Source organism: Patella vulgata, chromosome 4 (assembly GCF_932274485.2).
Source record: "Patella vulgata chromosome 4, xgPatVulg1.2, whole genome shotgun sequence".
NCBI lineage: Eukaryota > Metazoa > Mollusca > Gastropoda > Patellidae > Patella > Patella vulgata.
In genome coordinates, this window is record NC_065882.2 from 66,175,103 (window position 1) to 66,201,698 (window position 26,596).

Below are 26,596 nucleotides of genomic sequence, written 5' to 3' on the forward strand. Positions count from 1 at the left end.
GTTGTTCCAGTCTTTTACTGTTTGGGGGATAAATGACTTTTGATATAATGGGGATTTGCAAAAAGGAACGGGGATATCAGCATTGTTACGTAGGTTATAATTATGCTTTGCCGTGTAAAGCTCGGTTAATTTATCTGTAAGATAGTGTGGAGAATTGTTATATATAATTTTGTGGAAAAGAGACAGTCTTCTTATCCTGCGACGTTCTGATAATTTAACTAAGCCAGTTTTATAATATAAAGATTCTTTACTTGAGTATATCAGGAGTCCTGTAATAATTCTAGCTGCCTCAAGTTGAATTTTTTCAAGTTTATCGCGATCAGATACATTACAACAATCCCACGATTTACAAGCGTATTCAAGTACGGATCTTATGAAATATTTGTAAATAATTTCTAATGTTTGTCTTGTTTACTTATTTAATAAATTAAGACTACCGGGCCAATTGGGTAGGCTTGCAATACTTGACATTAATTATGGCAACTTGCAATAATGCCAAGTCTAACAGCTGTGGACACATGCGTACTACGTGATATTTTTACTTTTCAAAGAGAAAATTGTCCGAAATGTAGTTACTTATGGGTTTTTTTATATAGATAATTGGTAAGATTTGCACCCCTCCCCTCGCAGGCCTGCGTGTTCAAATTGGTAGGCGACCCGTAGGCTCGTAGCATGGTCCACCGCATCTTCAATAGAAGGCTTGATCTCGCCTTAACTACGTACGTCTTAGCAGATGTTGTAAAATTCGCGGTCGTTGCTTTAGGAACATGGGTCCACTGAGGCCTTGATCCTCTTGTCTTGATACCATACGTACATAACTACTGTTACGGGAAGAAGCAATAGTTCAAAATTAGCTCGAGCTCTTGAAGGTACCAGAGGCTGCATAATTTATCGCCATTTTCCTTGGACCTGCCCTTTTACATCCGGGTTATGGGTTTAAAAGAGGCCCTGGTTTATTTGTTCGCCTACAAGGCGCCGGTTCAAATGTTTGTATTTGCCTACACCTGATGTAGGGTGCCTACGGGCGCCTGAAATGTAGGTGCCTATTGTTCAGCCTATACTGTAATTCTATGAAGAAAATAATGGAATATCTATACTGTAGTTCACTTGAAATTTGATACTACAGCTGTATTGCCCGGCCTAGAGTTCTCCGCGTAAATCAAAAATACACTCTCTGCTACCCCCAAGATGATATCGGCGGGAGGAGTTGAAGAAGGAAATTTCAGAAAATTCAGCCATAAAACCCTGCCTAAGGCACTTCAATTTGAGGCCCAGGAATGTCCTCAGATGCGAGGAGAGAGCACCAAATTTCAAAATTTTCTAGGGGAGGACCCCAAGATCCCCCGCCCTGGCTCGCGCTTCGCTGTGGCCGGTTACTAAGCCGGCCACATCCTCCGCCCCTCCGAAATATTCCATAGCCCCACCAAATTTTACGAGCTGGCTACGTGCCCCCATGCCATAACTGGTTTCTTGGCTAGGGCTAGCGCTAACCCTACCGATTTATATCTCGCGACCTTGACTTTACCATTATTGCACACATAGAACTAGTTTATTTTACTTCCTCCTTGCAAAAAGGGCTACAATTCATAAAGCAGTTTTCATCATTAAAGACGTCGGTAAGTGGGGGTTTTTTTTGTTGGTTTTTTTTTGGGGGGGGGGGGGGGCTTTTTTTTACTATAAATTTGTTTTGAAAATATATAGTCAACGACTTCTTGATACAATGTATATACATTTGGTACATTGGGTGATCAAGAAAAACTATTACAAGTCACATCACACTCACCTCATTTTACGTAAAGAAATGGTCATGTATAGCGTGATGTGACTACTAAGTCCAGCTAGCAAAATATTCTTTTTGGACTGGAACCATGACAAAGTAAACGTGGACCACTGAGCTGGATACAAATACCGAAACACAATTAATGAATAATTGGCCGACCTAGAAGATGACGGAAGCCCGGGCAATAGATGAACTCATATTGCAGCAGACATGCATCAAATTACTTCCTTCAATGAGAAAATATATATAGCCTATATTGTATACACATATAAACACGAAATACTCAATTAAATGCGATGTTCGTTACACTACATTGTAATGATCAGTAGACCATGTCGCATCACTGTTCTAGGGAATATGGTGTGTGTGTGGGTGTGGGAGTGTGTTGTGGTGCCATTAAGTCAAGTAGCGTTGTTTCAATCGACCCGCTAGTTCGCGACAAGGAATTGGTTCGCATATCCAACCTTGTGGGTTTTATCCAACACCACAGCTAGACCCCTACGCGCAAGCGCTGAACTATAATCTACCCCAATAGGCCTAAAGGCCCGGTCCTAGTGGCCGATGGACACAAAACGTATGCAAAAAGGACACAGCGGACGAGCAAACTTTCGGGTGTGGCTCCATCCGCTCCAGAAATGGACAAAATTGACGAAAATTTGCGAAAACAGAACGCAAAAGAACGAACGTGGGAAGTATGTAGCGGGGATGTTAAATGGATGTTCATCGGAAGCGTAGCGGATGGAAGTGGATGACAGCTCCGGCAAACTCCAGACATCCTTCAATATACCATATACATCCCAGATACAAACCCTTTGTCCGTTTTGAAAACTTTATATATGAGATGCATACGCTTACATCCTTTCTATTTCCGTGCTACTTACGATGTATAGACGTTCCATGTACCTTATCTTTCCTCCCTCTTTCCGTTTTCAGCTGGAGCAGATGTGACTTGCGAGGATGCCCAGAGGATGCAGAGAGGATACAGTGGACGTTTAACGGATGATAACGGACATGGAACGTTTTGTGCTCGTAGATGTCGCGCATTTATATCGTAGACGGCAGAAAGTTCATCCGTTATAAATTTTTTGTGCAGCTCAAAACTTTTTGCGCGGATGAAATCAAAGTGAACGGATGCTCGATGGATAGAGCGTATGAAACACGTATGCAATGAGTACACAACGGATGCATGGCGTTTTCAAACGGAGGGCACGTTTTTTTCCCCGTTTTAAATCCTCTTTGCATCCGTAAGTGCAGTGGGACCGGGTCTTAACATAAATGCATAGATCGAGTTAACGTTTCTGTGTTTCACATTACTAGGTCTACGGGATTTAACATCTGATAAAAAATACTTTCCCAGTATGCAAAATATGGGGTTTCTAACATTACCCAATGACAGTTTTATACAAAACTAAAATAGTAACCTACATCGAAAACGTATTGTTTGTCGGTGAGATAGATTGTCTGCCAGAAGTGTCCATATGTTTGATAACATGTAGGGAACAATCATTAATCGGGCTTATAATTTATGACAGATCAGTGATTTTTTGTCGATGATAGAAAATCGCTGTCAAATAATCGTCGGCGTGCGGAAATCTTTATAGTTTTACATAGATCTTTTTTAATTGTGTATCGTTTACAGTCTGGTGAACATCTTTGTCATTAATTAAAAATTTAATTAAGGGAAGGGGGTTTCTATATCTATAAAAGAAAAAAACAAACATAATTGTTTAGTTTCTCACTTTGTCTTTATAACAGTTTATATATTTTAGGTAGTGTAAAGAGGAATCCAATATGCCAATGATTACGTTTTCTGTTGTAACAATTATATCATCATTAATTATTAATATATTAGGTAAGTCTGATGTTAGATATATGTACAATAATATTTACGTTTCGTATATACGGCCCATATTCATTCATTCATTGTTTTTTACAAGCTAGTCGCAATAGCGTACTTAGTTTTCCATTCAAATAGCCAAGAACAGGATAGACTGTATGCTAGTTTTATTTTCCCGTGATCTGTTGAATTTAGTTCAGTCCCGGCCTATCATATGACAAACATGAAAATTTCACCACACAAAATTACCGGTAGGAAATATGTATAATGGAATAATAAAAGCATGTATAATAGAAGCATGTATAATAGAAATATGTTTAATAGAAATATGTATGACATCATATAATAGAAATATATATAACTAGCGGTTGACCCGACGTAGCACGGGTATAAACCATAAACTGGAAGTGGTAGTCCAACGCCACTAGGCCCAGAGCCTTATATATAAGACTCTGACCAGGCCTATGTTGCTCCTCCGTCCCAGCTATCCAAATTTCAGCCTCGGGACAGCCTTAATATAGCCGCCAACACAGAAAAGGCTGAAAAACAAACGACAGTCACAGATATTAGTATAGATAGATATATGTATAACAGAGTATTCAAATAACACACTTTTTATGGAATAACAACTACTGTGGTTTATTACATTGCGACGTTTTAACACGATTTCACAAGTCGTTATCAAGCATATACACAAATAGATAAAATATAACGAGAATATATATATATATATATATATATATATATATATATATATATATTATACAAACACTAGAGCGAAGTATCCAATAGAATGCAAGAACACTGAACGCATGAGTAACTGTCACACGCTATTTATGAAACAAAAGTACATGAACGTATATACTGTGATTAGCTAAATATATACAACCAAAAAGATCAAATAAAGTGTTCATGGAGATATAATATTAAGATGTAAAACAGTGACCTAATACCCAAAGATAGTTATATCTCCAGTGAACTCAACTGCAACAAATATTATTTGATATGCCCGCAAATGTTTACTTAGAGAATTACGGAAACGAAAAAGCAAAACTCCATTAACATCAACCAACTACAAACAGAGCTTCAAAACTTCGTTGATCTCAAGAAATTCCATGAAATTAAGAAGAAAATTCACACCAGCCTAAATAAACAAGTGAATATAAAAAATACCAAAACATGACAACTTGAAACAAACTATAAAGACTATACGATAGTAAAATCAAAAACAATATCACTAATGATTACCTCACCAAGACAGTATGTGATAAGTGACCGAAATTCAACACAAGAAGAAAATCAATCTACTCTCCAAGTTGAAGACCTACTTAAAGATACCTCAACCTATCAACGTCTCAGGAAAGATCCCAACCTGACTTCTGAGATGGTAATGTGTTCTCCATGATTTTCAACTCATGTTGCACGCGCTGTTCACCGGTACCAGCCCCATAAAATGCACCCCATACCGTTGACTCATTCACACTACAACGTCAGCAGTATGCCACGACTCACGGCAGGTCAGATGAACCAGGTGCTTGGAAGACTCGACGTTGACCACACTTCCCAATCCGTTGCCAATCAATTCCAGGTTAATGTTCGGACTATCTACAGGCTTCAGCAACGCTTTCGGGCCACCAACACCACGGTTGATCGCTCCCGAACTGGTAGACCAATGGTTACCGCAAGGCAACAAGACCTCAATGTTGTACGACAGCACGTGCAAAATACCTTCACACAGGCATCAGAGACAACACGTCAGACAGTACCGTTACAGTGCGCCGAAGTCTCACCAGAGAGAACACCCATTGCCGTAGACCTTACCGTGGACCGACCCTCAACCCTTGCCATCGACGTGAACGTCTACAGTTAGCCCAACAACACCAGAAATGGCGACGCAGGCAATGGAGAACTGTTCTGTTCACAGATGAGAGTCGGTATTGCGTATCAACTGCAGATGGCAGAACCAGATTATGGCGTCGACGTGGCCAGCGTTATTCTGACCAATGCGTCATGGAACGAGACTCATGGGGAGGTCTAAGCATAATGATTTTGGGTGGAATCGTCCTGAACCAGAGAGTGGGTCCTATGATGTTCCCAAATCTTGTTCCAGGGAGAGGAGGCACATCACAGCAGTGCGCTACATCGATCAAGCTCTCAGAAACCACGTCATATCACATTTCGCACGTCATCGAAACAACGTTTTTCAGCATGACAACGCCCGTGCCCACACCGCCAGAGTTACTTGGGACTTTCTACAGCAGAACGGTGTCAACGTTATGCACTGACCAGCATAAACCCGATTGAACATCTTTGGGATGAAATTCAGAGGAGACTTAGTAACGTCGTACCGAGACCAAACACAGCCGATGGATTGCGCCAGGCTTTTCTGGGAGTAATAGAAGAAGAGGATTCTGTTTATCCATTTGTATACATGCTTGATAACGACTTGTGAAATCTTGTTGAGACGTCGCAGTGTAATGAAGCATAGTAGTTGTTATTCCATAAAAAGTGTGTTGATTATGTATAATAGAAATATGTATAATAGATATATGTATAACATGATATAACAGAAATATGTATAACATGATATAACAGATAATTATGGTACCACTGATATTTAAATATATTTACAGCATTAAACGTATGTAGGGATATCAGTACCAACTGCCAATCATGTGGCACCACGGAATATAGACAGAACTGTATGAAAACATGTAACGTTTGTATGGGTAAAATAAGTTTTTGACCAAAATTTTCAATATATTCATTTTTCATTATCTATTGTTGAACTATTATAGCACCAAATGGCTTTATCTAAACCTTAAATAATGCATCTTTAGATAATCCCCAAAACGAATTAATGGGGTCAGTAGTATATGAGACACATAACATTGTTGTTTTTTGTGATGTTTGGTACGCAAAAAATTAAAATAAGCATGTTGCGCCTAAATGATTACCTATGTGAATTTAGTTATGATTTTCAGTTCCAAACGTTGCCCTTGGTAAACCAACAAACCAGAGTTCTACGTATTTTCATGTTGGTTTGAAGTTTAGCTCTGTAGCATCTTTAGCTGTAGATGGTAATACCAGTTCTGTTTTTGAAACTATGTCCTGTTCCCATACAGTAGAAGACGTAAGTGGTTGGTGGTGTGTTGATTTACAACAGATCTATGACGTAGAGCGAATAAAAATTTTCAACAGAGATTTACGTAAGTTTATATTCAGCTTAAAATGTTTTGATTTTAAAGTTAGTTTCTGTGTAAGTTTATTATGCTTAAAGTTAGTTTATATGTAATAAGTTTAAAGTAAGTTTATATGTAAGTGTATTAGGTCTAAAGTTTATACGTAAGGGTATTGGGTCTAAAGTTAGTTTATATGTAAGTGTATTAAGTTTAAATTTAGTTTACATGTAAGTATATTCATCTTAAAGTGTAATAAGTTTAAAGTGAGTTAATATGCAAATGTGTTAAGTTTAAAGTGAGTTGATATGTAAGTGTATTAAGTTTTAAGTTAGTTTATAGTAATAAGTTTAAAGTTAGTTTATATGTAAGTGTATTTAAAGTTAGTTTATATGTAAGTGTAATGGGTCTAAAGTGAGTTAATATGTAAGTGTATTTAAGTTAGTTTATATGTAAGTGTATGGGTCTAAAGTGAGTTAATATGTAAGTATATTTAAAGTTAGTTTATATGTAAGTGTAATGGGTCTAAAAGTAAGTTAATATGTATGTGTATTTAAAGTTAGTTTATATGTAAGTGTAATGGGTCTAAAGTGAGTTAATATGCAAATGTATTAAGTTTAAAGTTAGTTTATATGTAAGTGTAATGGGTCTAAAAGGAAGGGAAAAAATCTGAATAACAGACACGGAGTTCCGCATTCTGACTTAGAAAAAGAAAGAGTATCGCACCATCCCTATTGGGATTATAGTGTTAGTGTTTGAACAGATATGTTAGCTATTTTACGTTCTAGAAGGTTCAATTTTGAGCTGCCTCCGGCAAACACTGAAAAAGCAAACGAAGACAAAAACAAGTCAGAAAGAAGAGACACATACGAGCAGGTTATCCAATCTACCGTCAGCCTCGATCACCTGTTGAACCCTCCTCGTCCTTGAACCCTTGACTGGATAAGACGTGGCTCTAAGTTCGTGTTAGTTCCTGGTAAAGTTCATGATTCAAATCGTCAAGATTATGCGCTGGGAGATCCCTCTGAATATCCTAATATGTTCAGTTGGATTCATGCCATGGATTCTGGTTGGCCACGGTAATGTAGTAACGGCCTTCTGACACAGAAAATCAAAAACGGCAAGCGCACAGCGTACTCTAGCCTTGTCATCCATGATGTGACAATATAGGTCGTTAGCCGATTAGAGCCGATTACGAACAGTTCTGTAGGATATGTGGTGGTGGGGTAACCATTCCCTTTTCAGCATAGTGTTTGGCGCAACAGGATGACTTCGCACGAGTCTCGAAAGCGCTGCATCTTCTCTTACATACTTACTGAAAGGTCTACCAGAACGTTGAGGTCCTTTACGTCGCTATTGTATGATGATATCTTCGTAATCATCTACGAATGGTCTAGGGATGTTGAACCAACTGTCGTGAAATCTGTCTCATCGACGTCAGATCATTTCTCATGCCATGAACTTTTTTCGCTGTAGTGAGTTGTGGAGGTGCCACTGTGATATACAGACAGTAATAAATTCCTCCTGGGCGCACAATTAATTAAGTATTCAGGTCTTTCGATATTTTTTCTGTGTCATCGAAGACAACCTTGAATGTGAATTTAGATACGCATACTATACCTTATGAACCATTGCTTTACATTTCTGTTGTATTCATGTTAAACATAGAAATCTTAACAACATATAAGATTAATATTTTCATTTATTTATCCACGCAGTTATATATATATCATAGCTAGTATATAAATGAAAAACTATTGAAAATTGAATAAAACTTAAGTAAAAAAAAAAAGGATTTTGGCCCTGAACCCAGGTTTATAGAGTGGTTAATTTTAGTACAGCGCAGTTTAGGTTGTTCAATGTATGTTATGTTACACTGAAAAAACACTTGTATTGGATCTCAACACAAGTACTTGTGTTAAAACTAATCTACACAAGTTATGTTTTGTTTTGCATTCCATTAACACAAACTTGTGTCGATTTATAAAATCTTGTGTTTTTTTCATATCATTAACACAAGTAATGTGTACCTTCCAAGATTTGTTTTCTTTTTTAAAAAAAAACTCCATACAAAGTCTGAATTCGGGAGTCGTCAAGTTTTAAGAAAAGTAATAAAGGGCTTAATTCACATCTCGAAAATCACATGCTGTTCTTCACTGGAAGGGTGTGAGTACCAATTAATCAGACAATTGCCAGACAGACTTGAATGTTAATTGATGTTAAGTTGTCTGTATAGTTAAAATGTCTGTCTTTTTTATTGACCCAATAAACTGATAGATCAAATGAATATATAGTGTACATGTGATTTTCAGCACCCTGGTGTTTTCGAAAATTGATTCAATGTACAATGAACAAAAAAAATGAGTAAAACTCTTAATAATGTAATTGGTTGATGTAATCGAAATTGGACAGTATTGGTTAACTGAAAAGTAACCAATCAAATTTAATTGATCATCCACGTGTATCTCATAATCGACTTATTGATATAATGGTTCTCCAAGTTATCTATACTTTTTGTCTGCGATATCACTTCGGTGGAAGCGGACGTAAAATACAACTAACTAAGAAGAAGTATCTATACTTTAGTCATTGCGACAAATTCTTTCTTTGATATTATATCAGCGACATTCAGTTAGACAGATGTAGTGAAGTTAGCATCAACAGCTTTAGCCGTGATATTTTTAAAAAAAATTATAATGGTCACATAGAATACCAGACCGCAGGTTTGTAAATTTTTACAAAAAATAAAACCGTGTATTTAATTTAGCATGTCTATATTGCTTCTATGTATATAATAATTCGTTTCGTTTAAAACAGTCAGATTTAGAACTACTGCCACTGACTGCACCGGAAGTCTATTCATATAATGGCGCCACAAAGAAATTTTTTTTGATGTGTTCTAAAAGTGTTCCGCTAATTCAGCAATCTAATGAATCTGTCTTAATTTTTCTGAAATCGTGCTTAATTATTATTAGCTAATCGGCGCTACACCGTTGTTCAAATACTTATAATTGCAAGAAACCCCCGACTAGGACCAGCAGGTAAGAATCTGTCTTGATTTTATAGTAATACCCGGTTGCAATTATTGGCCGCCATCTTTGATTTTTGTTCGGGCAAAAGGAGAAATGTATATCCAGACATGGACTATAGCTAGATACTAACTTTTGTGTTAGTTGTTTAGTTGAAATGTAATCTTATTTCTGTAAAAGAAAAAAACAACAACAAACAAATCAGCCTTTTTTTTATATCAATGTCATCAATGTGTAGGCCTAATATTAGACTTTCAATGATTCAGAAGTTTCTCTACAGTTTCGTTATTTTTTTTTCCAGTCATTGATGTTAGCATGTACTACACAAAGAAAAACAGGTAACAGAATTTCATTTCCTTTTAATATATTTTTTTAATAATGGCCAATAATTGTTATTGTATGTAACACGAAAAGTATTTATCTCTGTAGAGAGGGGGCAAGTAAATGGGGTTTAAAGTTCACTAAATTCACTTGACACAAACTATGCCATTCATTTCCTTGTATTAAATTGGTCGAATCAAGTAGGTCCATGCTATAATGTAAATTTTAAATTATGTCCTAGAATCAAGTAGGACAGGTAGTCTTCTTCCGTTTCCGCCCTTTTCCTGAACACTGTCTCATTCTATTGCCATCTGTGTATGTTGTGTTATATTAATTCTGCATAATTAACTCTAGTTAACCTAGTTAACTCTATAATAATAAATGAATTTAATATATAAATAAATAAATAAAATATAAATAAACCAATAATATATTTGTAGTTTAATATGTTTTATCTTATCATTACAGGCAAAGCATGAAGCCAAAGGAAATGTTTTTACCAAGGCATGTTCCTCAATAGCGGAGAGAGTTTTATCCAGTGTCGGTTCTGCAGAAGAACCCATTCATAGCAGACCACCCATTGCAGCACTTGTAAGGTCGCTATAAAGAACCCGACAGACTCTGCGACCAAAAGATCCCACTGACGTGTCGTCAAGCGTAAGTACTCATGCAATTAAATACCCATGTATATAAGAATTTATTAACATGTAATTAAATGTACAATTTTATTTATTTATTAACATGTACTTAAATGTACTTTTTTATTTATTACAATTAAATACCCATGTATATAAGAATTTATTAACATGTAATTAAATGTACAATTTTATTTATTTATTAACATGTACTTAAATGTACTTTTTTATTTATTTTTTGTTTTAGCTTGACGAAGATTTAATCGATCATAGTGCACCGGGATTTTATCAAAAAAGAGTAAAAGTTGGGGAAAGGCGCCATCACATGTTTTGTACTGATAGACAGATGCAACTACTCGCACGCGCAAAAACTTGGTATATGGATGCAACTTTTCGGGTGGTGAACAAGCCATGGTCTCAGCTGTTTTCCATCCACGCCTTCATTAAGACTGGAGAGACCACCCGACAGTTACCATTGGTGTTTTGTGTAATGTCGGGTAAAAGCCAAGACGACTATTATAAGGTAAATAGCACTTACTGATTGAATTACTATTAATAGTAAAAAAGGACTATTATTTGGGACCTTGAAATTGTCAAAAATGGGTCGCACTAACAGCGACATTTGTTTCAGGCATATTTGTTTCATCGGTGACACGTCTGGTGTCATGTGAATGCAACAGCCTGGTTGATTGATTTGTTGATTGGAGTTCAGATGTCTACATTAAAATCGACCACTTTCAGGTTGCCGTATTCACGTCCAGGCAAGACCGACTTGAAATTTCTAGAAATTTTTCTGGGGGAGACAGGCCCCAACAAATCCCCAGACGGTGCGATTCACGACTTTGGCGCAAGACGGTGACCTTGAAGAGACGTCGAAAACCATTTAATAGACATAGTAAAAGTCATATCTTACGAGATTATCGCTGGTCTTGTCAGAAAATGCTATTTTATATATGACCAGTTTGTGTTTGAAAAATTTAATTATTTATTCTCCCACCATTAAAGCACACTAATTACGAAATATCGCTCTCAGAAACTTCATGGTTTCTTTTGCAATTTGTTTGGGGTAAGACGTTATATAAATAATATCAATCTATCTACCACACAAATTTAACAGATACAAATGCATGTTATTCCACAGGTAGACAGACAGGGCCTCCTTTGAAGCGACTCAGTGAAGGAAACGCGGTTGGTTTAGAGTTTGCCTGACCCCTTTGAATATTTGCGTCTCATCTCCAATGAAAACAATCATGTTGCTCTCATGCTGTTCTCAACCAGAATCAAACATATATCGTACCTGAGATTTGTTAGCATGTTCCACACAACCCAACATTTATCGGCACCGGGATTAAGGGTGTATATCTTTGTTTCTAACGCTTATTGGGAATACGCCACGGAAACTACAATAAAAACTTATTTACAAAAACATTCTAAAGAGGGAAAACTGACATATTTCAAGCTTTACTCTATTTAAAGAAATAATTTAAATCAGCCGGCTGAAACCCCGTCTCTGCTATTTGTTCAGTCATTCTTTAGGTATAGTGCCAGTTTCCACCGACAATGATATTGCAAACAAGTGTCCAATCTATAAAAGCATACATTCCTACAAAATGTTTCTTTAGTCAAGTGAAACAATAAATTCATAACTATGCGAGGGTGTGGTGAGTAAATTCGTGGTAACAAGTGTGAATAGGCTAATGTGACATAGAACAAGGTCACATTGATGTTGACAAATACTTAAGACGATATGAACATCAACTAAAAAGATATGTAATGTGATTCAGCTGCAAGGTGATATATGCATATATGCATCATAGATATTTAAAACTTCTATTCAAGTTAAACCAACAGTATCTATTTATTTAAGTCTTACGTCGAGCTGAATACATTTTATGATTTATTTTCATCTATTGGTGGTTAACAGTGTGTAACTAAAAACTAAAATTGGATCTTATTATTGCCAATGATATAATGTACATGTAATAGCAAGTGTATATATATTTTTTGTTTAGTCTGTACACAGTAACATATCTGAGAACCATATTATTATCATTTCTGCCCAAGGCTCCCTGTGCCTTATAGTTAGCAGTGATACAAGGCAATTACCAATTTTCCATGTTCTTGGCCTGAAGAAATAAAATAATAAAAGTCAAGTTTTTATTATTATGCAAGTGGAAAAATACAATTATTTATAGTATGATTTGAATAAATACAACTGATTTGAAGTTGGAATTATTATTTGTCTAAGATGACTGGGCATTTACAAATTGAAATAGCTACTCTTCATCAAGAAAATACATGAATATTTTTCCCAATTCACCTGGATTTTATTGTAGGTCTTTGTACGTGAAATAGCTTTATTTAACGTCCGCTACCACCGAAGTGATATTGCAGAAAATTAACAAATTCGGATTCCCTTTTAAAGGAAATTGACTGCACTATCGCTGGATTGTATTATATAGGTCATGTCAGTTTTTTTCAAAATGGCGCCCAGAACACAAAACAAACATTGCAATTCAGGGCTGACTGGTGTCGAGGCTGTATCCTAAGAATGATTCTTTTGAATATTTAATCACACAGAAACACAAGTATGCACATGCAGTTATGATATAATATTAAATTAGCTTACCTCAAATACCTCGAAATATACTGTTTGGTCAGTTTGTCCGCCCGCCATATTTCTATTAGTCACACATCCTTCGGCCAATTAAAATGGACGTATATTTTGTTTTAACCGAAACGAAAAATTTGCGTTATAAATAGTAAACGAGCTTGATTGACCGACCACTGCTAATGTTTTTTCGTGAAACGGTATAACTGCAATCAACACACGGCCGCCATTCTCGATGATTGACAACTCACGTTTTTCCTCATCCACCAAAGAACCGTTAGGTTTCTTTGAACATACTGTAATAACATTGGGATTATCAGTTAATCAGCTTTAATTATCCCGCTTTGATCGTTGCCATTTCTTATATTTTCCACAAAAAAACTTTGCCTTGTACGCACTAATTTATCAATTGGTATTGCCATCTACGACAAGCATGTCAACGTGCAGCTCACGGATTATCGTTAACAATTTTTAGAGGCTTGTAAAAAAAGATTGCATGTCGTGTAAATATTTATTTTGTTTTTTGTGTAGGTAATTTTCAAATAAATTCATCAGCATATTATTCGTTTTAAATAAATATAAAACTTTTATGAGAAACGATGATTATCAAAGAACCGTAAGTGCAACTAATGTTTTATCGTTTGGTTGAGCCATTTACTAACCACGTGTTTCATGTTAATAAATATTTTCTTTTGTGTTTTGTTTGAATTGGCCTATTTCTAATAAATTATCCCGAGTCCCAAACGTCGTTAACCCGAGTCCCAAACGACGTATACCAAAGTCCCAAACGTCGTATACCCGAGTCCCAAATGTCGTGGTCATATTTTTTTGAGTCCCAAATGACGCGAGTCCCAAATGACATGTAATCAACCTAGAGTTGTTGTTAGTGTTTGTCGGATAGATCCTTTATACTTACTGGCGCTAGGTAATTTCGAGGCTAATATTGTTCAATTTTATTTGAATGATTTGCTTGCGCGTACCGTAGGAGTGTATGAGAAACAGTGTTCGCGCAGGTTCGAGAACGGCTGAAGAACATGAAAACACTTTCATGAGTGTCGAACATAAGAGAACGGTATCCATGGTAACAAGATGAATTAAATTTATACAATCTGTTACGATAACTTGTTTAGTATTTACTTCGCTATTAAGCATAATTTTGATAAATTATGACACCGTTTTACTCCTTTTCAATTCTTTGGATGACGATTACATCACCTTTTGATACGCCCTCGTCCGTAGGTTTGTCCGTCGTCTACAGAACTGATTATTTTGAAATTGATATGTTGTTTATTTTAATGAGATGAATCCTATTTAATTTCAATAATTTCTGTTAGTTTCTTCTGGAGTTATGGCCCTTGTTTCACTTTGTGAAATTCATTTGAATCTTTTAAATTAGTGAAACGAAGACGTCTATTAAATTTCTGCGATTTCTGTGAATTATGTCTAGAGTTGTGGCCCTTGTTTCACTTTTTCGAACCTTGTGAACGCGCGAACAACAAAATTATCATCCGATTTGTATGAAAATTGTATGCATTATTTAAATTAGTAAAACACAAAACAAAAAAATCTGTCAAATTTCAACAATTAAGGCCCTTGTTCCAGTTTGTAGAACCTTTGTAAACCCACAAACGACGAAAATTATAATCTTGTATGAAATTTTCTTGTAAATGCCCACATTACCTACAAAAGAATGAATATGCGACAATCCCTGTTGACTGCGCAAACGATTAAACTGCTGTGGGCATATGTTTCGTTGCCTGGCAACCTAACTTACTTGATGTTATACTGGCCACATACTACATCCAATTTTCGAACGGTATTAAACTTTTAAATTAATAAATGCACTCATGATGCTGTTTTCTCAGCAGTTATCGATACGTCAACCATGTTTGTTCTCCCTCACACCAGCTATGAGGTAGTGTGGGATTTGAGAACGGGAATGTGTTCGTGAACGCATTCCAGACTGCTCAAGTCCGACAAGAACCCATTCTCCGTCCGTTCTCTGCACCGGAACACTGTTTCGAATACACCCTAGGGGTATTTAGCAAAGGGAGGAAACCGGAGGACCCGGAGAAAACCCACAAGGCTGGACAGGCGACCCTATTCCTAGTCACATTCAAGTGGGGAATCACATAATAATGGCCTATTTCAAATAAGATATTTGCATATAAAGAATGTAGGCTTACAGCCTCTTTCAAATGTGATATTTGCATATAAAGAAAGTACAAACTTAAATCGTCAGTGCTGGATAAACTAGCCAAAGGATTTGGCTGAATCAATTGGCGCTAAACTTCACCTAGTTTATCCACTGACATACGCCCGAATCAAACATGTTTGATATATTTGGCCGAATTGTATTTGAGTGGTGTGTACGCTTCGCCGAAGCATTGGTCTGATTTTAGAATTCATTAGCCAATCACCACTCATTCATATCGAGTGGGTATCGCAAACTAGCAGTCGAACTGTGACACGGGTGCTACAGCCAACAAATTCCAACTACCATACTATCGGCTTAAATGCACGCCAATGGGACCTCAGGTTTTGTGTTCCATTGAAACGACTAGAAATGAAATGAAATGGGGTTTAACGTCCTACTGTTTTGCTCCGAACTGGGCTAATGAAGACAGGCATACACCACACAGTGTGCTATGAGGGAAATTTTGCCCGGAGAGCGGCACTGCGGTGTATCGAATTCCAACTGTCAAGGGATCTTTTACGTGCACGCCAACGTGTACACGGGACCTCGTTTTTTCATTTCATCCGAATGACTAGACAGCTGTCCTTTTCAGGCCTCCGTCCTGCATCACTGACAAGGGGGAACCACGCCGGGAAATCTGGATGAACTTTCTCGGCCAATGCAGGGATCGAACACCCGACCTCCAGGCTAGCGAGCCAGCGTCTTACCCACTTAGCCACCATGACGACTAGGCATATAATCCATGCTGAAAAATTCAAATGAGCTTTCTCGGTCAACACTGGGAGCGAACCCGCAACCTCCCGGGTACCAAGCCAGTGCCTTACACACTAAGCCACATGACTCTCTTCTAATTACTGTGACAGTCCAGTCACATGACAAACAAGGGTTATTAAAACAGATTTTCAAGGCTTGGGTAAGATCTTCGGGATTCAAATGGTTTTAGATATCACACAGTTTGTATATGGTAAGGTATCTTAAACAGTTTATTACATGTCACATATTCATATTTTTCAGTTTCCATATTAGATGCCATAGCAAATCAAAGATCATATAATAAAATAAGTCAAAAAACCCAAATATGGAAAAAGAAAGAGCTGAAGAAATGGTGATTTGAGCACCTATGCTTTCTCATAGGTGTTTTTGGAGGGTGAGTGTTCAATTCTAATAGAAAAGATTGTTGTTATGGTATTTTAGAATCTCACCATAATGTGTTTGGCACAATATATCCCGGTTGGAGCTGATGTGACATAAACCTCCATTTCATTTTATTGTTTTGAAATTTAAAATTCAGTTTAGTATAGTAAATTTGTACACGTACATGTATGTGCACAGACAGAATCTTACTTATGTCCAGATACATGTAGATATGACTATCTCATCTGTGGGGACCCATGGTGACCAAGTGGGTTAGACACTGGTTTGCATATTTTAAGGTCGCGGGTTTGCAGTAAGACGATGCAGTACGGGGGGCCTTACAAGGACAGCTGTCTAGTCGTTCAGATTGAACAAAAAAACGTGGTCCCGTGTACACATTGGCGTGCATGTAAAAGATCCCCTGGCAGTTAGAATTTGATACAAGAGTAGGCCTTAGGGTCACGGTACCCGGCAAAATTTCTCTCGTAGCACACTGTATGGCATATGCCCAACCTCATTAGCCCAGTCGAAGCTGAACAGTAGGACGCCAAACCCCATTTCATTTCATTTTTTTCATTTTGTCTCATCTGTGACAAAGCAAACCAACACATTACAACACAATGTAATTAAATTAAAACTTTCATCTTTTAACTATTGAGTCGATTTAAGTCAACTAATACATAGTATGTTTTTTTTCTCAGTTAACTACATCAGAAAGATCAAGAAAGTTGGAAATGGCTATTCATATTATGGAAACTTTTTCCCACAGAGCTTGATAATCAGGTAAAATGTAAGTAACATACATATTTGTATTTTTAATCATCAACTAGTTCTATACACTTGATTGGTAATCTAGTTATTCTTCTTGGGGCAATGCCTAGGATTCTCCTATTCAAGTCTTGGCATTCTTGATTTTTGACAATCGCATCCATTGATTTTCTTCAAGTTGTGATAGACCCTATGTGTATTTTTACAGTAAATAGCAGTATAAAAATGGACAATATTTTACTTTTCAAATAGATTTTAATAGGTAATATCCAATTTGTTGTCGATGGAAATAAAATATAATAATCTGCCTGAGTCTGTTACTGGACAAGACACAATAAGTGTTACCCAAAGATGAAACAAAATAGAGACTCAGTCTCGATGTGGCAAAATAAATTGTTTATTTAAACATTGTGAACCATAAATAGTAAGAAAGTATTCTTATTGCCTACTTTTATTTTTTAGGCTGGAAGATTATTTGATGTATGATAACAACAAGAGATCCCAAGCATCAATTTATTTTATAATTCTGGAAAAGAATGCATTTGACCCAATTTTTGAATATTTTTTTTTGTTTTTACTGTTAAATATTCATCCCAAACACAATTAGATTTTAATTCTCTACAGAAATTTATGTATAATATAGAATGTAAAGTGACATATAAATCACTTAGAATTTGGTCGGAAATCATAAAGTATTTAATAGGCATAATCTAGAAACCAAATGTAGATCAAATATACCCAGAATTACAAAAAACCTTGACCTACATTAAGGTGACTTTCCCTTGCTTATGAAATGAAATAGGGTTTAATATCCTACTTTTCTGTGTTATTATGGTGATTCTGCCCTACAACCTACTCTTATATCAAATATTTCAACTGTCAAGGGTTGTTTAAAGGGAACCTAGGAGGGCCGAATGGTTAACACACGCACATTGGATCAGAAGGGTCTGTCATTGAGTCAGATAATTCAATTGTCAAGGGTTCTTTAAAGTAAACGCAGTGGGGGTAGTTTCAATTCTGGGCTTATACCCAATTATCCCTTGCCATGTCCTACACTACTGACGTGTGGGAACTATGTCGGAACTATGTCCAGTTGAAATTTCTCGGCCAATGCACTCACTGAACCACAGTGGCTCCTCCTTGCTTTTGACTTGTGATTATTTATATATATTTTGTACATATTATTTAATGTTTGCGATTTTCTCTGATATTTTTTTATTTTTCAATCCTGTAATCTTGATGCTTTGCTCCTTTTATGTAAAAAATATTCATTTTGTTTGTTGTTTTTTTTTTAATGAGGAAAAGGTTCTACATCATTTTATTACTCCTGCAAAATAGTGCATTTTTCTTTTGTTAGTTTTCTGTGTATGCTAGTTATTTCTAGATGCCCCACAAATCACTTGTAATATGACTTTGTAGCACTTTTCAGTTTCTGAAAGTATTTCAATTTAGTGCATAATTAATCTAATTAGGGCTTGGTTTGGATGTTATTAAATTTAGATATATTTGAATTATATATTTTTGGGGTATGGGGTAGGGATCTTTCTTTTCTCAGTTCTTGTTTTCGGGTAAAGAAAAAATTAAATAGCTATTTTGTATTTTGTGATGTGGGGGGAGGGGGGCAACGTATAACACATTTTTATTAGTATTAGAATTATATCTCTGTTTTTCTGTTAACATTTCAAATGATGTCTATTTAGTTTTGATTTGGTGGTGTTAATTTACTTTTTCCTATCATTTTATGAATAAATGATAATTTAACAAATAAAATTATTGTTACCTCATTTATCAAACTTTACAGGTTAAACAGAGCAAAAGGGGTGGGGGGCTGCATGGGAAAGATTGCTAAATTGAGGGAAAATAAAACACAAGTTTTTGTTGGTGGTTATACACAAGTTTTTATGAAACCACACAAGTTTCAGAAATTTCAACACAAGTTTCAGAAATTTTAACACAAGTTTCAACACAAGTATTGTGTAGATTTTCACACAAGTTTCAACACAAGTTTGTGTTGTTTGGTAAATTTTAACACATACCTTGTGTTGTTTCAACATTTAACACAAGTTTGTGTTGTTAAATAGAGACACCTAACTTGTTTTGAAAACAACACAAGTTTGTGTTGTTTCAACACAAGTTTTTTTTTCAGTGTATAATAGATATAATGAACAAGTATTCTGGAGGTTTCTTTAGATCAAGAGAGATTGTGAGGATTTGAATCGGGATTCTGATCAGCCACGCCATGTTATATAAATACCCCACCAACAAACGAATCTGTATATACTATAGAAAGATGTAATCAACAACCATCTGCATCTTTATCTGCTAGAACAGTGTTTATCAATGTTACTGATATACTTACATTGTGTGTATTTTATACATTAAGAAATATCTTTGTATATTACAGATCAATATAGATTACAAGGATTTGAGATAAAGCTACTTTCCGATGATCAGTGTAATGAACAAGGATTTAGATCAGCTACATCATGTTATAGAAATACACCACCAACAGTACAAGATGTATATACTATAGATGGATGTAATCAACAACCATCTAGATCTTTATCTGCTAGAACAGTGTTTATCAAGGCTACTGATACACTCACATTGTGTGAGGTAGAAATTTATGCTGGTAAGTGCAGTTTCTGGCGAAACTCAATAATAAAATTATTATTCTTCGGGTTCTAAATTCTAATCGAGACGGATGGTTCCAAATCAACCAGGAGCTTACAATAGATTTCATAAAATCTACTGGGAATGCCATACTGATCACAGTATTCAGGTGTTCATATTTGACCAGTCAAATAGCTCGTTTGCGTAGACCAATATAGCACCGTTTCTACAAAGTGCTCAAGAGCGTTCTACAATACACATGGCAAATAAACATGCATGGATGATTAGTCATCGATAAAAATATTAAAATTAAAAGAGTGGTTGTTAACTTGCAGTAACATAACCGAATCGAATTCGCACTTCGATTTTACACAGCATTATTTACTACCGGCACCAACACCGTGTAACTGCTCTAAGAGTCGTTGAGATAGAAATAGAGTTTAACCTCCACTAGGTCATTTCGGGATTAAACACTTGATCATAATGTTCAATTAGTCATATCGAAATATAGAATAGAATAGTGATTTTGTGCCTGTCATCGAAACTTTGTAAACAGTATGGGTGAGTATTCAAGAGCCACGCAATTTTCGCAGAGTAGTTGCTGCGACAAGCTCATACCCACGCTTATGGTATTTACTTGTGACATTACAATCTAATACACATGCTAGTGGTTAGAGTATATGTAGTGGGGTTATTTCTTCTTTGAATCATATCACAGCAGACGGTGACATGCTTGCTTTCCTTCAAAAGAAAAAGTTGTTGGATATTTTTAAAGATATATTTGCTGTAACACTTTTTGTTTATGGACAGGTGGTTATTGTAACACTGGATATTACAGTACATCAAATACTACATGTGAACCATGTAATGCCTGTTCTAATAAAGCATGTAATCGTGATAATGGAGTCTGCGCAAATGGTTGTATTAATGGTTATTATGGATCAAACTGTCCGACACCATGTCCTGCTAATTGTGATGGTACCTGCGATAGAACAACGGGAGCATGTAAAACATGTAAACCAGGATTTTATGGCAACTTATGTGAGTCTGTGTGTTCTAGTAATTGCAATGGTGGGTGTGATAAATCAGATGGTAAATGTAATGACTGTAAACCTAACACAGTTGGTACATATTGTAATTCCCCATGTGGCACCGAATGTCTACAAGACACGAATCAGAAGAACAAGACGATATCATGTGATAGAGAAGGTAGATGTACTGATTGTATATTAGGAAGATATGGTGATGGGTGTGATAAGATCTGTAGCTCTGCGTGTGTTGGTGGTTGTAAACGAGGAACTGGACTATGTGATAGGTGTATTAAAGGTAAAGGCGGAGATACCTGTGATAAAGACTGTAAAGAAAACTGTACCGTTTGTAACCAAGAGGATATCAACAACTGTACTGAATGTAAATATGGAAGATGGGGAACATCATGTAATAAACAGTGTAGTTCTAACTGTAAAGATGGTTTATGTCATCAGATATCAGGACATTGCATCAACGGATGTTTACCTGGTAAAATGGGAACTACTTGTACATCAGGTATTGTTGATACGTATTCTTATAACAGAAACTGATTTATTGAAGCTTTAAAGTCATACCAATAAATAATACAGGATCAACAATCGTGCAGTTTTAATCAAAAAATAATAAATAAAATATATATTTTTCAATATTGATTTGGTTTTCCATGAATTTTTCAAAAAGCTTTTTACAGCTTTAAACTTAACTTTTCCTTATTCCACGGAAACCACCTTGTTTGTTTTGAGATACGTTTGTAAATATATAATTACATTGTAGATTGCAGAAATGGATTTTATGGTGAAAACTGTGAAATAAAATGTGGGAATTGTGCTAATAATATATCATGTGATATATCTAGTGGTAGCTGTGGACTGGTTGGCTGTATAGAAGGATATACAGGACCTAACTGTCATGTTAGTAAGTATATAGGAGATAAAACACAAATTTGTTTATACATAGGACAAAGGGCCCAACTGCGGTTGAGGGGGTGGGGGAGGCTATTTGCCCGAAAGTTTTCTTTGTCACCCGAATTTTCAGAATTATATTTCTATGATATATTATATGGTCTCATTCTCTGATGATTGTGTCCGAAAAACGGAAATACATTGCTCCTACGCCTTTGTGTTTATACTGCAAAAATACTGTTGCTAAATAATTGCAAAATATGTAAATTTTTTAATATAAGTTTATAAGAAAATATCTTTATTAAGTATGGCCTATATATTAGATCCACATTGAAATAATGCAAAATAACCAAAATAAGAGTCATTCAATAAAACTTTTGATTATTTAATAAATTATTAAAACATCATTCATTATATTCGTTCATTTTTCAATCGTGGCAAGTGGTATCAAACTTCACCACCAAACAATACGTCAAGCAAACGAAAAATCAAAACTTAGTAAAACAAAACATTCTCAATCAATGTTTATTCCATGACTAGTTCCTTTCGGAACCCTGTGCGTTTCTTGTTGGACTGAGTGTGTTCCTTGGTGAAACCTATGTGCACCTGGTTCCTCCATAGATATCTAGCAACATGTATCCTTTCCATAATGGTCTCGACCATCTGACTGAAATTTGTCCTGTTTATAACACTAAAATGCACTAAGAGCTTGAAATATACGTAGTATTCTGGCCCAATGGGAATAGCGAACAATTTTAAATTAATATAACTCCCAAAATCTATTGTTATTTACATAGTTTACGGCAGAATATGCATGGCCTTTCCTAAAACACTGCACGACTGTCTACGATTTGTTGTCTACTTCGAATACATGTTTTACCTTTATATTTTATTTAACAGTAATATCTGATGGAGCAACAATAAATCCCGTTTTAATTGGTTTTATTGGTTTTCTATGTGGTATACCAGTGATGATAATAATTTGTATTGTACATCATTTCTATACGAAAAGGTATTTATTATTTATTTATTATTGGTAATTTTATATTTATAATTAAATCTGATAATTTGACGTCTGTCCTGTTGAGTTTAAATTGTTCCTATAGTCATATTAAGATATCATTAATTCTATTTTCAGACGGCAATCAACCCAGTCTACGGATGTTGTCAATGGTAAAGATTTAAATCCCACTAGAGCTATACCAGATGCAACAACCCACGTTGAGTATAAAAACCAGTCGTACCTTGGGGAAGAAAACAGAAATATGTATGATACCATAGACCATACAGTAGATTCAAAACCCAACACATATACAACATTATATTCAAATATATGACAAATGTTTAATTCAAAGTCAAGTTATAAAACAGTTTGTTTCATTTTGATGAAGAACGTAACTTGACATAGCAATTTTTAAGGAAAACGAAACTATACAAGGAAGTTAGTTTTTGAATTTTTAAAATGTTGTTAAGCACGGATATCCTCGTTTCTGATGCTCATATTGGGCGCTTCATAAACTTTCGTTGTTGTTTTCTAAAATACTTCTCACTTGAGGACTTAACGTAGCTAACATTGTTTTGCTCTATGCTATTTTGTATATTGTAAATATGTCTCACCAATTAAAAATATTTTTGTAAGTTTGTTCACAAAAATTTAATTTTTAGTTTTTAGGAATCCTGGTCCAACAGATTGTAATATTCAATATGTATATCTAAGGGTGTAAGCAGAACTTGAAAATATATTATCTCAAAACATTAGTTTGGAACGAAGAGTATTAAAAATCTATTTTCGTCGCACCAATCCGACCACACTAGGTCTGGTACCCACTCTGCAGAGTCAAGTTCTTGAGTTAATTATGAGAGGGGCACTTCAGGTACTCCATCTTCTAAATACCTCTTCACACTACGAATTATTGAAATAAAAAGTCCTAGATAGTTGGTATTAAAGATTTGTATATAGTTTAAGCGGAAAAATTGAGCATATTCGCGAAGTTATTGCTTCTGACAGACAGATTGTTGATCAAGGAATGCTCTCGCGCAAACCCATGTTTCACACCCCATTTTGCATTTTCTCAAAGGCAGTTCCACTGTTATTGTCCGCTAAGATTTTGTCTAATTCTCATAAAATATTTTAAATTGTTTAGTAGTGTGCTAAAGACATAGCTTTATAAATAATCTTATTTTGTAAATCTACTGCAAAAGACGATTCATATCACTGGCATGCAGAGAGGGGTTTGGGGGGTCTACGGTCCCTGGTATCCATTTCTTGGTTCATCCAATCACTTAGTGGAATCACACGTTGAATACAAAGGTTATATACTTTCATCTGTTTTTACAATTTTAAAATGTCTTCCTTTCTCATATTTCTGAGTATTAGATACTTGAGTGTAATGTGCAATGGGTTATACAGTCAACGCAGATCGTTTCGGTAGTAACCTACCAAACCCCTGCATGTCACTGACTCCTATCGATCTTTGAAGGTTTTTAAATGAGTGCTTCAAGAGTTATTGCCCTGACAAATTATAGGATTTTTTTTTAACAAACGTTGTAAATGTACTTGCACTCACTTTATAGAATGGATTTCTGTTGGACCCTGATCATAACCGTGTGTGTGTGTAGTGTACATTTGCGAACCAATAGGTTGAGCAATTTAATAGGCTAACTACTCTTTAGTTGCATTAGCAATTACTGAAATGGACTTGCCTTGTCTTGCAAATCGTTATACAGATTTTCCCAGAAAATAGTAGCAGAGAATTAAATTGGTCTGATAATACTAGTAAACTAGTGATGATAGTTTGTAAATTTTAATGATAATATATGTAACATTTTGTTGCTTGCTTTCATTAATATTTGATGACTTTGATTCCATTTATTACCCTTTCTTAATTTTTGTTACTTTTGCTTAATTTAGTTGTTTTATTATAGTCCAGTGTATATTCTATTTATTATCTCTTAGTAATATTTGTTACTTTTGGTAAATGTATTTCCTTTAATATTAATTGTTACTTTTACTAAATATTTGTTGTTTTATTATAGTCCAGTGTATAATTCTATTTGTTACTTTTGTAAAATGTTTTGCCTTTAATATTATTTGTTTATTTTGCTAAAGTTTTCCTGTTTTATGATAGAATAGTGTATATACTATTTGAAATTTCTTTGCTCCTGTTTACTCACTACATTTTATTACTTTATTTTAGCGTTTTCCTGGATTCTATCCGGATTGTCGCCCTTATTGACATTCTAACTCATCAAGACGTTAACTGGCAGACTATCGTCATTCAAGAGACGACCGTTGTTAAGACCGGTCCCATATTTATGTTACGTCTTTCTTGTAAATAATAGTTTTTATTCATTTTGAATGATGTCTGTATAATCTCGGGCCCTGGGCCCTTATTCACGAAAACTTAAACTAAGTTACAACCGAAATTTTAAGAAATACTGCAACTTCATTGGATATATGCAAATTGATTTTACTGGTCAGCCAATCGAATTGCAGTATTTCTTAAAATTTCGATTGTATCTTAGTTTAAGTTTTCGTGAATAAGGACCCTGGACTGTACAGCTTACAACCATGGTTATTGAACCTGCCTGTATATAATCTGCGTAATAATGATATAAATAATACCTTTTTGCCCTTTATATAAGTATATTTTAAGCAATTATTTTTTTGTAGGGGGTGGGGGTGGGGGGTTACAGTAAAATGTTGTATAAAATCTGTTAATCTGTATAACATTGTACGAGGGCTAGCTGGAAAATTCTGTTGGGCTGAAACAAACTTTTGCCACCAACAAGTACAGCCATTGGATGAATCATAGACATAAGAACTGCAACTGTAGTGTTATTATTGTCTTCGTACCAGACCATCTTGTCAACCTATCCATTGAAATCTCCAGAAATGGACAAAGTTGGCTATAGGACAGTCATCAAGTACCTGAACACAGATACATGCCGACATGTGGAATGTGGAATTTAAGCGTGGCAGAAAGAGCATTGACGATGTCCCGCAATGGTTAACGCGTGCGCGCTGGATCTTAATGTTTGTCATTGAGTCAGGTGGCGTGGTATCGTTTCCCCGCCTGTACGTGGCAAGAAGTAGGGGCACCTGTCCAACCTCGCGGGTTTTCTCTGGGCCCCCTGTAGTTTCCCCAGCTATCTCTGTGGTTTTGTTTTTCTGAGATATCAATTCTGAGAAAAAACTATTCGAGCAAAGCGCGGACGCGACATCTTGGGTGAAAAGGGAAAATTGAGAAAACTTCAGATATTAATTTTTCCTTTCATTGTTACTATATTTAGCAAAATGAAGGAAAACTGTTACAGTTTAATAACTATAATTTGATATTTTCCCTGATTTTTGGAATATGATATTATAATTATATGATACAATATTCACTGTTAACATGCTACATTAGGTTACATATAATATAATGCACACATAGAACCATTTTATTTTACTTTCACCTTGCAAATGACAATCTACAAGAAGAATTTTCATCATTTAAGAAGACGTGGGTAAGTGAGGGTTTTTTTGGGGATTGACTCTAAATTTTTTAAAAATATAAGC

General features: G+C 35.6%; 1 protein-coding gene and 1 long non-coding RNA gene across 4 annotated transcripts; both read left to right on the plus strand.

The window, feature by feature from the left end:
- Positions 1–1,544: 1,544 nt before the first annotated feature.
- Positions 1,545–26,461, plus strand: LOC126817738 (multiple epidermal growth factor-like domains protein 10). Of its 2 annotated transcripts, none has more exons than XM_050544871.2 (9): positions 1,545–1,616; positions 3,550–3,632; positions 6,251–6,346; positions 6,602–6,826; positions 19,896–20,123; positions 20,915–21,649; positions 21,908–22,048; positions 22,936–23,047; positions 23,174–26,461. In XM_050544871.2, exons 2-9 carry the CDS (start codon positions 3,572–3,574, stop codon positions 23,370–23,372), a joined length of 1,797 nt encoding a protein of 598 aa, XP_050400828.1. In that variant the 5' UTR covers positions 1,545–1,616; positions 3,550–3,571; the 3' UTR covers positions 23,373–26,461. The 2 variants fall into 2 exon arrangements, with proteins under 2 accessions (XP_050400828.1, XP_050400827.1); XM_050544870.2 differs by having other exon boundaries at positions 1,548–1,616; positions 3,536–3,632.
- LOC126817755 (uncharacterized) lies at positions 9,647–19,126 on the plus strand. Of its 2 annotated transcripts, XR_007679120.2 has the most exons (7): positions 9,647–9,837; positions 10,127–10,163; positions 10,615–10,803; positions 11,029–11,304; positions 16,604–16,736; positions 17,425–17,513; positions 17,954–19,126. It is a non-coding gene; the product is annotated as an uncharacterized LOC126817755 (long non-coding RNA). The 2 variants fall into 2 exon arrangements; XR_007679119.2 differs by lacking the exon at positions 9,647–9,837 and having other exon boundaries at positions 9,919–10,163.
- Positions 26,462–26,596: the final 135 nt, after the last annotated feature.

Coding starts and splice junctions, on each gene's coding strand:
- LOC126817738 (XM_050544871.2), top strand. CDS start 3,572: ATGCCAATGATTACGTTTTCTGTTGTAACAATTATATCATCATTAATT. Junction 3,633..6,250: donor ATTAATTATTAATATATTAG/GTAAGTCTGATG, acceptor ATATATTTACAG/CATTAAACGTATGTAGGGAT. Junction 23,048..23,173: donor CATCATTTCTATACGAAAAG/GTATTTATTATT, acceptor TTCTATTTTCAG/ACGGCAATCAACCCAGTCTA.